Genomic DNA, 16,425 nt, shown 5'->3' with positions numbered 1-16,425 from the left:
GCCCCTCAGCTCGTGAAACATGGACTCCGCGATGAGTTCATCAAACAAATAGTGAGTCGAGAAATTCGCCATTAGGGCAGAGAGTCGTAAATCATCGCCGAGTTTTCCAGGCTGGCGATGCTGCAACGTCTTGTACCCCCCCTCCTTCCTCCACCTGTAGACTTGCCTCTGTCATGTCTTATCTGTTGTAACGTCAGTAGCAAATTTGCTGGCTGCTCGTTTGACGCCACTCGGCGATACTAAAACGTGTCCAGGATTTGTATGTTACGAGAGGGTACATGCATTCGTTTACTTCTCCACATATACATACTATACATTCAGTGAAACATACTTTAAATGTGTTTTTAAGAGAGGGTACATGCATTCGTTTACCTCTCCACGTATACATACTATACGTTCAGTGAAACATACTTTAAATGTGTTTTTAAGAGAGGGTACATGCATTCGTTTACCTCTCCACGTATACATACTATACGTTCAGTGAAACATACTTTAAATGTGTTTTTGAGATAGGGTACATGCATTCGTTTACCTCTCCACGTATACATACTATACGTTCAGTGAAACATACTTTAAATGTGTTTTTGAGATATGGTACATGCATTCGTTTACCTCTCCACGTATACATACTATACGTTCAGTGAAACATACTTTAAATGTGTTTTTAAGATAGGGTACATGCATTCGTTTACCTCTCCACGTATACATACTATACGTTCAGTGAAACATACTTTAAATGTGTTTTTGAGATATGGTACATGCATTCGTTTACCTCTCCACGTATACATACTATACGTTCAGTGAAACATACTTTAAATATGTTTTTAAGTACATGCATTCGTTTACCTCTCCACGTATACATACTATACGTTCAGTGAAACATACTTGAGAGGGTACATGCATTCGTTTACTTCTCCACGTATACATACTATACTTTTAGTAAAACATACTTTAAATGTGTTTTTATGAGAGAGTACATGCATTCGTTTACTTCTCCAGAGATACATACTATACAACCAGTGAAATAAATATTAAAACATATTTAGAATATGTATCTTAAGAGAGGCGTCTTATATAAAAAATATTCGACATCAGCAAAATTGTTTTAATTGAGAACAATTGCCTGAATCCTATATTTTCCATGTGCGCGGTTTTCCGTTTGCGCATTTGTCTAGGAACCACATAATACATGTTCATTATATAAGGCTAAATATTTGTATTGGTTTTGTATACTACTTGCAACATTTAGTAAACATAGTAAACAATATAATGTTATATTTATATGTGCGATATATATATATATATATATATATATATATATATATATATATATATATATATATATATATATATATATATATATATATATAGGATAAAACTATAACATTTACAGCAAATGATGCCCATAATAGAATGCCGTACATCGCTTTACCTATATCACTGTTTTTTTTAAGGTAGGCGACAAAATGCAAATAAAAGCCTACTTAAAATTTAAAACATTTCAACAATTTCAGGTACCAATTAAATACGCAAAATAAAATTTGTAGTACGATACTTAACACTACCGTTACTAGGTTAGTAGGGGGTTGGAGAAGAGGGGGGGGGGGGGGGCAAGGAACAACAGCATTGTTTATTGGTGGGGCTTGAAAAGAATCTCGTCATGAGAGTGGGGTAAGGTAAGGGGGTGTAACTGGAGTGTTTTATGAAGCGGATGCCGTGCGTACACCCCGGCGTCGGGCCGTTGCCTGTTGTCTAACTGTGTTTGTTGTGGCACAGACCTACTTTATTCCTGCCTGTCTAGTTCAGTTGGACAAATTGTTGACATAGTCAGCTCAGTTATGGGGGGTGGTGAGGGGGGGGGGGGTGGTGGTGTAGCAGTCTGTCGTGTCTACATTAGTATGACGTACGACTTAAGAAATGACTGCACTGCTAGCTGTAATATATAACTGTCTTGTCTACATTGGTAGAAATGACTGCACTGCTAGCTGTAATATATAACTGTCTTGTCTACATTGGTAGAAATTTTTAAAAATATTTTTAAAATTTGAAAGAAATCGGTGTCTTAAAAATGGGTCAAAATATGGGTTACAAGATATGACCTCAAGCCCACCCACGCATAAATGGAACACGGACAGTATGACTTTTTGGTTGTTGTACGTTTTAGTACAGATAAGCTGACGACCCCGACTATCAGATTACCAGCCGATGTAGATATAATTCTTGTTTCTTTCCTTGAAACTACCGACTTGTATAATTGACAATAATGCGTCCTTTACAGTATGAAATAGCTGACTTACCAGCTAATATTTCATGCATTCTCGACAAGTCTTGCCATGTGACTGATATAGACAAGTCAGAATCGAGCATAATGGCTATAATAAACACACAATAGAGCAATGGCCGACAAACCCATATGCAGAGGCGTAGCGACCTTCCCGGCGCCCGGGGACAAACTTTTCGATTTGCACCCCCCCCCTCAAGATTTCGATTTGCACCCCCCCCCCTCAAACTTTCGATTTGCACCCCCCTCAACCTTTCAATTTATTTTTCCAACCCATTTTGGCGCCCCCTAAGGTCGGCGCCCCGGGGCATATGTCCCCGCCCCCCCCCTCGCTACGCTACTGCCCCTATGCTTGCCACTCCACTTTACATGCCGTTTCATACCCGCAGTTCATAATAAACCAACCCAGTCACAAAACTATTTCCCTTCTACAAGACATTGCCCTTTCCCCCAGCGCACAACGGAGACAGGCCATATGGCCATCAGATTAATGTTATCAATACCATTGTTCTTTGTTTTGTTTTTTTCTCTCACTCACGCGGTACAGTGCTGGTAGTTTATCATTCCCCAACACCTTGACTGCTCTCACATTACCGGAGAGTTCCACCCCCTCGCCCACCAGCTCGGCACCGGACCATTTGCGGAATTCTTTTCATTTGCATCTTATGAATAAATTCTCGGCGTTGGTTGTGTCAGTTGAAATGAGATTCCCAAGGAATACCGCGGACACTCTCGCGCTGACAGTGGAGTAATTGGCAAACGTCAGTGCCAACTAGCCCAGATAGTGCTCACTAGCAAGGATCTAGCTCGCTTCATGCTTTTAACACGATCTAGAGATTTTGTTTTCGTTGCTTGTTACAGTAGTAGTTTACTTAGAATATTAAACATACTACGTTTGCCATCAGGCTCTTGGTACATACAGTCTAGTGGTACAAACAAAGTCTAGTGGTACATACAGTCTAGTGGTACATACAGTCTAGTGGTACATACAGTCTAGTGGTACATACAGTCTAGTGGTACAAACAAAGTCTAGTGGTACATACAAAGTCTAGTTGTACATACAAAGTCTAGTTGTACATACAAAGTCTACTTACAGTCTAGTTGTACATACAAAGTCTACTTACAGTCTAGTTGTACATACAAAGTCTACTTACAGTCTAGTTGTACGTACAAAGTCTACTTACAGTCTAGTGGTACATACAGTCTAGTGGTATATTCAGTCTAGTGGTATATTCAGTCTAGTGGTACATACAGTCTTGTTGTACGTACAAAGTCTACTTACAGTCTAGTGGTACATACAGTCTAGTGGTATATTCAGTCTAGTGGTATATTCAGTCTAGGGGTATATTCAGTCTAGGGGTACATACAGTCTAGTGGTACATACAAAGTCTAGTGGTATATTCAGTCTAGGGGTATATTCAGTCTAGGGGTACATACAGTCTAGTGGTACATACAAAGTCTAGTGGTACATACAAAGTCTAGTGGTAAAGTTGCCATACAGTCTAGTGGTACATACAAAGTTGTCATACAGTCTATTGGTACATACAGTCTAGTGGTACATACAGTCTAGTGGTACATACAGTCTAGTGGTACATACAGTCTAGTGGTACATACAAAGTTGTCATACAGTCTAGTGGTACATACAGTCTAGTGGTACATACAGTCTAGTGGTACATACAGTCTAGTGGTACATACAGTCTAGTGGTACATACAAAGTTGCCAAACAGTCTAGTGGTACATACAGTCTAGTGGTACATACAAAGTTGCCATACAGTCTAGTGGTACATAAAAAGTTGCCATACAGTCTAGTGGTACATACAAAGTTGCCATACAGTCTAGTGGTACATACAAAGTTGCCATATAGTCTAGTGGTACATACAAAGTTGCCATATAGTCTAGTGGTACATACAAAGTTGCCATATAGTCTAGTGGTACATACAAAGTTGCCATACAGTCTAGTGGTACATCCAGTCTAGTGGTACATACAAAGTTGCCATATAGTCTAGTGGTACATACAAAGTTGCCATATAGTCTAGTGGTACATACAAAGTTGCCATACAGTCTAGTGGTACATACAAAGTTGCCATATAGTCTAGTGGTACATACAAAGTTGCCATATAGTCTAGTGGTACATACAAAGTTGCCATACAGTCTAGTGGTACATACAAAGTTGCCATACAGTCTAGTGGTACATACAAAGTTGCCATACAGTCTAGTGGTACATACAAAGTTGCCATACAGTCTAGTGGTACATACAAAGTTGCCATACAGTCTAGTGGTACATACAAAGTTGCCATACATTCTAGTGATACATACAAAGTTGCCATACAGTCTAGTGGTACATACAAAGTTGCCATACAGTCTAGTGGTACATACAAAGTTGCCATACAGTCTAGTGGTACATACAAAGTTGCCATACATTCTAGTGATACATACAAAGTTGCCATACAGTCTAGTGGTACATACAAAGTTGCCATACGGGACAGAGCGTCGCACCCGCCCAACTGGGGGCCAAAAGGTTAACCCTCTGGAGATTGATAGCCTCTTTAATTTTCCACTGATCTTTCGATTTTTCCATCAGGCTGACCGATTATCCATCCATTCCCATACCCCTGTTTTCCATCATCCCCCCTCCCCCTAAAGCCACGCCTTACTTGTGTGTATCCCCAAGAGAATCTTCTTAAATTAAAAAAAAATATTTTAAAGTAATGCATGTAGACGTAAGCAGGAGCATATATCACTATCTTACGTATGTCGCCCAGCCCATTCGTCAGGTTTATTGATGAATTCACCAATTATTTCAATGACCCGCCGGTCAGTCAACCCCGTGTCTCAATCAATGCCCCCCCCCCCATCCCCACCAGATGAAATGCAGTCCTCTCCCCACCCAATTTATATTTGCGGGCGAATGTGTCTAAGCCGGTGAGTCAGGGTGGGCAGGACGTCTTGTGTCAGACATCTCTTCTTCACGTGGTCAAACTGTCAGCCATTGCTACATGAGTACACAATAGGGGAGTTTTCCCACTCGCTTTATTGATTGACCATCGGAAATATTTAGGAATTAGGGAAATTATATATATATATATATATATATATATATATATATATATATATATATATATATATATATATATATATGGCTCTTTATAAATGTGAAAATTTGTAAATTGTAACTTTTGTCTCTTCCGTTTAAAAAGGTTGCCGACCCCTGGTCTAGATACACACTATTTTGCAATCATTACAACTATGATAAAAAAAATTATATGCTACAAATTCGAAGACAGCAACAAGCACCCGATTACACGGGATCGGGCAGTTGTCTATAGATTAAGAATTTACTATAGCTAATAGTTTTATATTTAAACTACAATGAAATGGTAATTTTAAATCAATGAAATGTTAAGATTAGGCAAAGGAACATAAACGATTTTTAATATTAATGTTTAATGTTACAATTAAAAATAATTATTTTTATAAATACATATTTTTCCTTTAGTTTTAACAACTTTTTAACATTGTTCTCGGTTGTTTCCCTTCGTCTACATGAAATTATAAACGGGAGGTAATTCAACATAAATAACTACTATTCAGCATAGGCCTACCGAATTTCTTGTTGCTGGCTAATGTGTCTAAGCCGGTGAGTCAGGGTGGGCAGGACGTCTTGTGTCAGACATCTCTTCTTCACGTGGTCAAACTTGTCAGCCATTGCTACATGAGTACACAATAGGGGAGTTTTCCCACTCGCTTTATTGATTGACCATCGAAAATATTTCGGAATTAGGGAAATATTATATATATATATATATATATATATATATATATATATATATATATATATATATATATATATATATATATATATATATATATATATATATATATATATATATATATCCATTTACTGGATTTCAGTGAAATTTGGGACAAAGCGTTTTACTGCAACACCCCCGCCCCCGTTTTTATCATTTTGTTTACTTCCAGTAGGCAGTAGTTGCTCTACAGCAGGGTCTACAAACTTTTCAGCCTGAGGGCGAGTTTCTTCCGGGCATCTCATTGGGGTGGCATTTTTCCTCAGCCACCTACAACAAACATTTCTTTTCCGTGGACTAAAAGATCTTCCGAAGGCCGGATGAGAGGACCTCGCGGGCCGCATGAGGACCTCGCGGGCCGCATCCGGCCCGCGGGCCGTAGTTTGGAGAAAATGGAACATCACCGCGAATTATAATATCAGGCCGATGTCTAATTGCTCCGTAATGCCACGGTAACCCGGGAAGACTTGTTAATGAACTGTCGCACATAAATATAAACACTGAGAAACTTATTAGCCAACGTGGGCTGTGTGAGGAATACTGGCGAGGAGGGAAAGTTCCAGCCTTTTCCCGTGTACGTTCACCCATCTTCTTGTACACATTTGACTTGATGCTTGCACCTACTAGCACCGCTACAAAACGCAGCTTCAACTCATTGAAAGATGCGTCTATGTTAGACTGGTAGTTGCGGAATATTCTTGGTCGGGGGGGGGGGGGGGGGGGGTCTCTGGTTGAATTTTGATTTAAGATTTGTTTTCCAGTGCTATAAATTTAAGAATAAAAATATCGGCGACCCTAAAACAAGGAGCCTATAGCTACTACATGGTGTCCACACTCACTACAATGTAACAAACCGCAGTGACTACTAAGATGATGTTTGGTAGTAGCAAAAAAAAAAAACAACAACCTATATATAGAGAGGTCTAGATCAGGGGTCGGCAACCTTTTGAGCCAGAAGAGCCAAAAGTTACAATTTACACAAGTTCCCATTTTTTAAAGAGCCACTAAACTTTTTATTTCAATATTTTGGCATTTGCCTTGGATTACATGTATACTTTTGAATTTTGATTTGAAATAAATAGCTTTAAATATGAAAGAATATTTATACTTAAAAAGCATACTAATATTTCGCACAAAACATATTAAAGTATTATACCTAGCTCTGCTATAATAAAACAACTAATCAAATAATATACCATAGGAAACAGGCTGGCTTGTCAGCAAGGTCTTGTCTTATTATTGACTTGCTATTTTTGTTACAGGACTGTCACACATAACTTTTTTCCCAAATACATTAAACTTTCTAATTATTTAAAAAAAAAAGAAACTTGGATCTTCGTGCGGCTCTTTGATGTCAATATGCGGCTCTCCAGTTCCATAATAATTATATTATTTTATTTTCAAAACTCAAAAAATATTACAATGTAGTGTAAAACTAAAGCAACTATAAACAAAATAAAAAAAACAACGAGAATAGGTGGAGTAGAGCGTATATGGACACGTGTCTCCCATAGCCCGGCAGCCCTAAGCACGGTCAACTCCGACTTTTGGCTTGGGTATCGGTCGCTTCTGTCTTCGGTTCTCACCGGGCTTATCTTCCTACCAACTCACCGCAGGGTAAACTCGTACCCCACCGACTCAACCGTAGGAAGCTAATAACTTAAAAAACACATCACTCATGTCAAATCAATGCATTCTGAATCAGAATAATATTCCTCATTTAACAATATTCCAAAAAGTCGGCAGTGGCAAGAATGAAACCTTTGCTGTGGGGCTGGCTACAGCACGGTTGTGGGGCTTGGTCTGGTGCCCAAGCGGCTGTTAGCTGGCTGTATACTCTGATGAGTGTTTTTATCCTGTTTAAAGTTGTTGTTTTTCTCTATAATAGTTTTAATGAGTTTTAAAAATAATATAAAATAATTATTAATATTTGTGAATGGAACTGGAGAGCCGCATCTTGACACCAAAAGAGCCGCATGCGGCTCGCGAGCCGCAGGTTGCCGACCCCTGGTCTAGATAGATTTCAAATTATGGGAAAACATTGAACAGGAGGGATTTTAAGAAGCAGAAACAAATATTTAGCATTATTTAAAAAAAAAAAAAGAGATGCACAGTCAGGGGCGGGGTGGTTTTGAGATCGTTACACAGGTTCAGTCCCTTGGTTTTTATCTCAGATATGCACCAGACCTGGATGGGGGAAAGTAAATGTGGCTTAGCAATATCCATTTGCACTCATAATATAGAGAAATTGATAGACTCTACTTCATCTTCTTCATGGACCGTCTGGTCCGACAATGCACTAACAGCATAGTCCACACACAAAATGCAGTAAAAATCAACGAACAATTTTTTAACCTTTTGGTTCTCCATTGTGTGCAACTTCTTGTGTGAGTACCGTATTGTGTGTACTGTCGTGTATGTGTACTGTCGTGTGTGTGTACTGTCGTGTGTGTGAACTGTCGTGTGTGTGAACTGTCGTGTGTGTGTACTGTCGTGTGTGTGTACTGTCGTGTGTGTGAACTGTCGTGTGTGTGTACTGTCGTGTGTGTGAACTGTCGTGTGTGTGTACTGTCGTGTGTGTGAACTGTCGTGTGTGTGTACTGTCGTGTGTGTGAACTGTCGTGTGTGTGTACTGTCGTGTGTGTACTGTCGTGTGTGTGAACTGTCGTGTGTATGTACATGTGTGTACCGCCTTGTGTGTGTACCGTCTTGTCTCTGGTGGCAGTGGTAGGTCTCTTAGGGTGATGGTACGTCTTTGAGGGTGGTGGTAGGTCTCTGAGGGTGGTGGTAGGTCTCTGAGGGTGGTGGTAGGTCTCTGAGGGTGGTGGTAGGTCTCTGAGGGTGGTGGTAGGTCTCTGAGGGTGGTGGTAGGTCTCTGAGGGTGGTGGTAGGTCTCTGAGGGTGGTGGTAGGTCTCCGAGCGTGGTGGTAGGTCTCTAAAGGCGGTGGTAGGTCTGATGGTGGTTGTTGGTCTCTGAGGGTGGTGGTAGGTCACTGATGGTATTGTAGGTCTCTGAGGGTGGTGGTAGGTCTCTGAGGGTGGTGGTAGGTCTCTGAGGGTGGTGGTAGGTCTCTGAGGGTGGTGGTAGGTCTCTGATGGTGGTGGTAGGTCACTGATGGTATTGTAGGTCTCTGATGGTGGTGGTAGGTCACTGATGGTATTGTAGGTCTCTGAGGGTGGTGGTACCAGGTCTCTGATGGTGGTTGTTGGTCTCTGATGGTGGTGGTAGGTCTCTGAGGGTGGTGGTAGGTCACCGATGGTATTGTAGGTCTCTGATGGTGGTTGTTGGTCTCTGATGGTGGTGGTAGGTCACTGATGGTATTGTAGGTCTCTGATGGTGGTGGTAGGTCACTGATGGTATTGTAGGTCTCTGAGGGTGGTGGTACCAGGTCTCTGATGGTGGTGGTAGGTCACTGATGGTTGTGATAGGTCTCTGTGGGTGGTGGTACCAGGTCTCTGAGGGTGGCTCTACCAGCTCTCTGAGGGTGACTCTACCAGGTCTCTGATGGTGGTTGTAGGTCACTGATGGTTGTGATAGGTCTCTGAGGGTGCTGGTAGGTCTCTAAGGGTGGTGGTAGGTCGCTGAGGGTGGTGGTAGGTCGCTGAGGGTGGTGGTAGGTCGCTGAGGGTGGTGGTAGGTCTCTGAGGGTGGTGGTAGGTCGCTGAGGGTGGTGGTAGGTCTCTGAGGGTGGTGGTAGGTTGCTGAGGGTGGTGGTTGGTCTCTGAGGGTGGTGGTAGGTCACTGATGGTATTGTAGGTCTCTAAGGGTGGTGGTAGGTCGCTGAGGGTGGTGGTAGGTCACTGATGGTATTGTAGGTCTCTAAGGGTGGTGGTAGGTCGCTGAGGGTGGTGGTAGGTCTCTGATGGTGGTTGTAGGTCACTGATGGTTGAATAGGTCTCTGAGGGTGGCTCTACCAGCTCTCTGAGGGTGGCTCTACCAGCTCTCTGAGGGTGGCTCTACCAGCTCTCTGAGGGTGGCTCTACCAGCTCTCTGAGGGAGGCGCCACCATCGCCTGGAGAAGTCGTTATCCGCTACTCTGTGGCCGGCCCGGCTTGTCAAAGCTGACTCGTATTTACCGTCAGGCTCGCCGTAGCATGAGCCTCAGCCGTCAACCGCCGCAGGTAACCCCGTCACGCGGATCCCGAGCTGGCATCTTCTCTAGTCAACTGGGAGCGCTAAACGACAGACAATATTTAGTTTACTGGCCCATTGCTCGGGCTGCGAGAGCTAACGAAGCAGGGCAGAGGAAATATTTGGGATATTGTTACTACACGTTCATCATTACCCCCTACTGTAAAGATAGGAATCAGAACTTCTTGTGACATTCTACTTCGGTTTCTTCTCTATTTTTAAACCTCACCTCAAACATTGCGATTCGGCAATTTTTTTTTTCCCCACCAGTTTTTTTTTTTCATAGTTTCTGCAAAGATATCCCTCCCATAAGTAACCTGTCTACATTTTGAAACTTGGTGAATAGTCGGGGGGCTGTCAGAACGAGGGTAAAAGATTGTGCCAGGTGCTCAGGTAGACGGTTCCGTTTGCCTCCTCATTATCCGCGAGCCTACACGCGCCACACAAACCTGGGGAGAAATTAACTCCAGTGTAACACACTCCCTATTGGACTGAGGGTTAAAAAACAAAAGGTGGGGGATGGAGGCAGGGGGATAATTATGACTGATTAGTTTTCGCAAAATTTCCGTGAATTCGTTTGTTATGACAGTTGCAGTGAGACGAACAATACCTGATGGAGAGCATGTTGTTTTTTTTTATTACTGCAGGGGAATGTGGGAGGAGGGAGGGTAGTTAGACTTGTCAGATAGGTGCTGGGGATGGGTGCTAGATGGTAGAGATAGGTGCTGGATGGTAGACTAGAGAAGAGTGTTGGATGGTATACCAGAGATGAGTGCTGGTAGTCAGAGATGGGTGCTGGATGGTAGTCTAGTGATGGGTGCTGGATGTTAGACTAGAGATGGGTACTGGATGTAAAGATGGGTGGTAACTAGAGATGGGTGCTGGATTGTAACTAGAGATGGGTACTGGATGGTAACTAGAGATGGGTACTGGATGGTAACTAGAGATGGGTACTGGATGGTAGAGGTGGGTGCTGGATGGTGGAGATGGGTGCTGGATTGTAACTAGAGATGGGTACTGGATGGTAACTAGAGATGGGTACTGGATGGTAACTAGAGATGGGTACTGGATGGTAGAGGTGGGTGCTGGATGGTAGAGATGGGTGATGGATGGTAGAGATGGGTGATCGATGGTTACTAGAGATGGGTGCTCGATGGTTACTAGAGATGGGTGCTGGATGGGTAGATATGGGTGCTGAAGGTAGAGAAGGGAGCTGGATGGTAGAGATGGGTACTGGATGGTAGAGATGGGTGCTGGATGGTAACTAGAGATGGGTGCTGGATGGTAGAGATGGGTGCTGGATTGTAACTAGAGATGGGTACTGGATGGTAACTAGAGATGGGTACTGGATGGTAGAGGTGGGTGCTGGATGGTAGAGATGGGTGCTGGATTGTAACTAGAGATGGGTACTGGATGGTAACTAGAGATGGGTACTGGATGGTAACTAGAGATGGGTACTGGATGGTAGAGGTGGGTGCTGGATGGTAGAGATGGGTGATGGATGGTAGAGATGGGTGATCGATGGTTACTAGAGATGGGTGCTCGATGGTTACTAGAGATGGGTGCTGGATGGGTAGATATGGGTGCTGAAGGTAGAGAAGGGAGCTGGATGGTAGAGATGGGTACTGGATGGTAGAGATGGGTGCTGGATGGTAACTAGAGATGGGTGCTGGATGGTAGAGATGGGTGCTGGATGGTAACTAGAGATGGGTGCTGGATGGTAACTAAACTAGATATGGGTACTGGATGGTAGAGAAGGCTGCTGGATGGTAAACTAGAGATGGGTGCTGGATGGTAACTAAACTAGAGATGGGTACTGGATGGTAGAGATGGGTACTGGATGGTAGAGATGGGTGCTGGATGGTAGAGATGGGTGCTGGATGGTAACTAAACTAGAGATGGGTACTGGATGGTAGAGATGGGTACTGGATGGTAGAGATGGGTGCTGGATGGTAACTAAACTAGAGATGGGTACTGGATGGTAGAGATGGGTACTGGATGGTAGAGATGGGTGCTGGATGGTAGAGATGGGTACTGGATGGTAGTCTAGATATGGGTCTTGGATGGTAGAGATGGGTGCTGTATGGTAGAGACGGGTGTTGGGTGGGAGACTAGAGATGGATGCTGTATAACAGATATATTAGAAGTGGGAGCTAAATGGAAAACTTGCTTAGAGATAGATGCTGAAAAATGAAATGGATATTTGTCTTTATTAATATGTTTGTAAAATGTATTTATTTATATATACGTGTGCGGGGGTGGGGGTGGGTGGTGTGTGGTGGTGGGTGTGTGTAGGGGTGGGTTTGGGTGTGTTTGTGGTGTGTGTATTGTGTGTGTGTGTAGGAATACCTACAGCAGAACAACCCATGCAGTCAAACAAAAAAAAAAGCAGCAGGCAGCACAGGATACAAATCCCACCTTTCCCTTGTATTTTATTCAACCAGGTTTTATTTTCTTTCAATAACTCCATAAACATCACCCCGGCCCAGGCTGACACAGCTCCCAGATACTTCACTTTTATAACCCCCCATTTTTACTGCCTCAAGACATAACTGCTCCATTCATGATCAGTATTTTTTTTCTTCTCTCTAATCCATTCATGTCAGCTTAGCACAGAGAAAAAAAAATTTAAGCATTGTTTTCATGGGGTTTTTTTTTTTTTTTTTTTTTTTACAATTCTAGAAAACGAAAACTCTGTGTGGGTTCCCAGAGAGAAAGAAGGTTCCAGCAGGTACCAATTCACATCTAATAATGCAACTCTCACATTGACACATCTTGCTACAAATCCAGGTAAGCTCCCCTTTTTAAACTATTTCCCACACCTAGTTGCAGCACTATTGGTTTACCTGTTTACCCCACAGGTATAGAAAGATAAAAAAAAAGACCTTACCAACATTCACCCCCCCCCCCCCCCCCCTGTTCTGCTTGTGTTTCAGTGTCTGAAGAAAAAGGTGATTTGACCACGTCCACTCATATTTTCTACGCTGCTGTAGCCTGTACGTGTGCTGTCATTATTCTAATTGCTCTGGGGGTCACCATATACTACCTCAAATCACAAAAAGGCTCTGACCGCTATTCAAAGAAAATAAATTGCTAGTAAGTTTGTTTTTTCAAATATTTCCTCTCCCAAGAAATCCTGATTTTCATTTTACTTAAAATATTAATGATAATAATGTTATTAAATTAAGAACTGTTAGACTTAATTTAGATTTTAACTTACTATATAATTATATACTATATAATTATATACTATATAAAACTTCAATTCCAAACATTATATTTTTGTGCATTCCCATACTCTTTTGTGGCATAACTTCTATAATTTAAAAAATTTCGACTAAAATAGATACCAGTTGCCTACTTGATATCTTGACTGTATGTACAATAACTGGCTACAACTATTCCCTAACATAATTTGTGCATTTTTAATTTGACTACAAATTTCTTTCCCACTGAAGTACTAATTTAAACTGATCACAAGGTATATCTGGGTCTATTTAAATTGACCTCAACATTTCTCTTAACATATTTAAATTGACCTCAACATCTCTCTTAACATATTTAAATTGACCTCAACATTTCTCTTAACATATTTAAATTGACCTCAACATTTCTCTTAACATATTTAAATTGACCTCAACATTTCTCTTGACATATTTAAATTGACCTCAACATTTCTCTTAACATATTTAAATTGACCTCAACATTTCTCTTGACATATTTAAATTGACTGCTGTTATGATATTTCTCAGTACACTGAAGCATCTTTTTATAAATATTTCTCTAACCATTTATATGACTATTTAAAAGGACTAGTTTTTAAAATCACTAATGCACCTAATTAAAATGACTATTGTTTGACTATATAAAATGACTATAGATCAGTAATGCACCTAATTAAAATGACTATTGTTTTACTATTTAAAATGACTACTTGATTTATCTAAAATAACTAGTTTATAAGATCAATAATGCGCCTAATTAAAATGACTGTTGTTTGACTATTTAAAATGACTACTTGATTTATCTAAAAATGACTAGTTTATAAGATCAGTAATGCCCCTATTGAAGAAAACGAATTCCCTGACCAGTGATGTAACACTATCCGCAGCAATCCATCATCCTCCAATTGATCCATCAGACTACCAATAGAACATCCACCCAAGTCCCATAACTGGCTTCAATTTCTGACTGCTAAAAATAGCCCATGATTGATAGCCTCAATTATTCATTGGGAATATTAATCATTTCAAATAGCCTGTTTCTGTTTTGACCAGAGATTCGTTGTGTACAAGTTTGACAAGTTTCTTTTCTTGAGTCATAGTCACACTGTTAAAGACATATAATTACATGGTTTTAGATAGTTACATAACTTGAGATTTATAGTTACACTATTGAAGATATTTGCATTACTTGAGATAAGGCACCATTACTTAAGCCAGTTACATCACAATAGTTATAGGTAGTTTTCTTAAGATTATGTTACACAGTTTGAGACATACTTTACTTGTGAACTATTAGCATTACTGTTACTTTTACTTGTGAAGTATTTGTATTGCAGTTGATTACTTTACTTGTGAAGAATTCACATTGCTGCTAGTTATTTCACATGTGAAGTATTCACATGGCTGTTGCTTTACTTGTGAAGTATTTATATTACTGCAAGTTACTTTACTACTTATGAAGTATTCACATTGCTTACTTTACAAGTGAAGTACTCACACAACAGCTAGTTACTTTACATGTGAAATACTCACACAACAGCTAGTTACTTTACCTGTGAAGTACTCAAATTGCTTACTTTACCTGTGAAGTACTCACACAACAGCTAATTACTTTACATGTGAAGTACTCACACAACAGCATGTTACTTTTCATGTGAAGTACTCACACAACAGCTAGTTACTTTACATGTGAAGTACTCACACAACAGCATGTTACTTTTCATGTGAAGTACTCACACAACAGCTAGTTACTTTACATGTGAAGTACTCACATTGCTTACTTTACCTGTGAAGTACTCACACAACAGCTAGTTACTTTACATGTGAAGTACTCACACAACAGCTAGTTACTTTACATGTGAAGTACTACCATTGCTGTTACTCTACATGTGAAGTATTCACATTACTGCTGGTTACTTTGAAGTACTCACATTGCTGTCTCTCCCTAGCGACAGTAGCAGTTCTCAAGCTCTGACTGGACAACAGAGTCAAACCTTCCTCAGGCCAGACACCCCAAACAATGCTAGCGGCTCAGGTAAGGGCAGGTGTTGTTAGAAAACTGCTCAAAAAAATTATTAATTTTGTTTGTATACCTTTGTAATAACATCTCAGGATTTTAAAAATATAATAGGTAAACATTTTGCTCTTACTATTTTAAATAAATTATTATTGTTACAATTTATCTGTGTTTACCTTTAGCATGTTAAGAGAATAAAGAATACAAATGTTTTATTAAACATAGAACTGTTATAAAGATGAAAAAAAAACCACATCAGAATATAGATTTTATCATACATTGAAATTATTTGAGCAATAGCCCTGTAGATCTGTTGATTAATAAAACATCGTTCACATATCTGTTGATTAATAAAACATGGTTCACATCAGGTGCATCATCAAATTTTCGACGTGGTGTTTCTCCCTCCATTGACCTCAAGCCTACAGATATAAACACAGTGTTGAGTGATATTTTGATAGAAAGAAAACGGATATCACTGGGTGATTTGGTTCATGAAGGTAAGTTTGTGTGTTTAGATCCGCTAATTTTTAATATTTTTTATGAACTTAGAAATTTTATTTTTTTTAAATAATAGTTTCTTTTTCTAAATTCTCTTTTAATAATTTAAAAAAAAAAATTAAATGATTATGACACAGGAAGATTGGCATAGATAAAAGTCATATTCACTAAGCTCGTATTCTGTGGGACTTTCATTTGTCCACCCACTGAAGTATCTGGTCATACAATCCTATAATATCCTATATGAAAGAAGCAGAAGAACACTGCTTTCATCAGTCTGAAAGTTTATTGAAACAAGTTAATGAAACAAGAACATGTTAATATATAAGAAATATATTTTATTCTTGATTTTCTAGGCACATTTGGCCGCATCTACATGGGGACATTGATTGGAGATGATGAGAATGAGGCTGGGACAGAACAGGATGTTTTTATTAAAACTGTCACAGGTTAGCCCATCA

General features: G+C 40.3%; 1 protein-coding gene across 2 annotated transcripts in view; it reads left to right on the top strand.

Annotated features, from left to right (window-relative positions):
• LOC131943448 (tyrosine-protein kinase RYK-like) overlaps positions 1–16,425 on the top strand; it is an 83,518-nt gene that overhangs the window by 60,694 nt on the left and 6,399 nt on the right. Inside the window, exons 5-9 of one of the 2 annotated variants that reach the window (XM_059303590.1) lie at positions 12,905–13,012; positions 13,159–13,318; positions 15,405–15,481; positions 15,835–15,963; positions 16,321–16,413. In XM_059303590.1, coding sequence (XP_059159573.1) covers positions 12,905–13,012; positions 13,159–13,318; positions 15,405–15,481; positions 15,835–15,963; positions 16,321–16,413 — 567 coding nt within the window. Of the gene's footprint in view, positions 1–12,904; positions 13,013–13,158; positions 13,319–15,395; positions 15,482–15,834; positions 15,964–16,320; positions 16,414–16,425 lie in introns of both variants that reach the window. The other variant, XM_059303589.1, reaches the window with a different exon arrangement.

The sequence above is a fragment of the Physella acuta genome, unplaced genomic scaffold (assembly GCF_028476545.2).
Source record: "Physella acuta isolate Inbredline_101_S28 unplaced genomic scaffold, ASM2847654v3 ptg000456l, whole genome shotgun sequence".
Lineage (NCBI taxonomy): Eukaryota > Metazoa > Mollusca > Gastropoda > Physidae > Physella > Physella acuta.
Note: the sequence above shows the minus strand (reverse complement) of the source record. Positions and strands in the feature narration are given on the sequence as shown.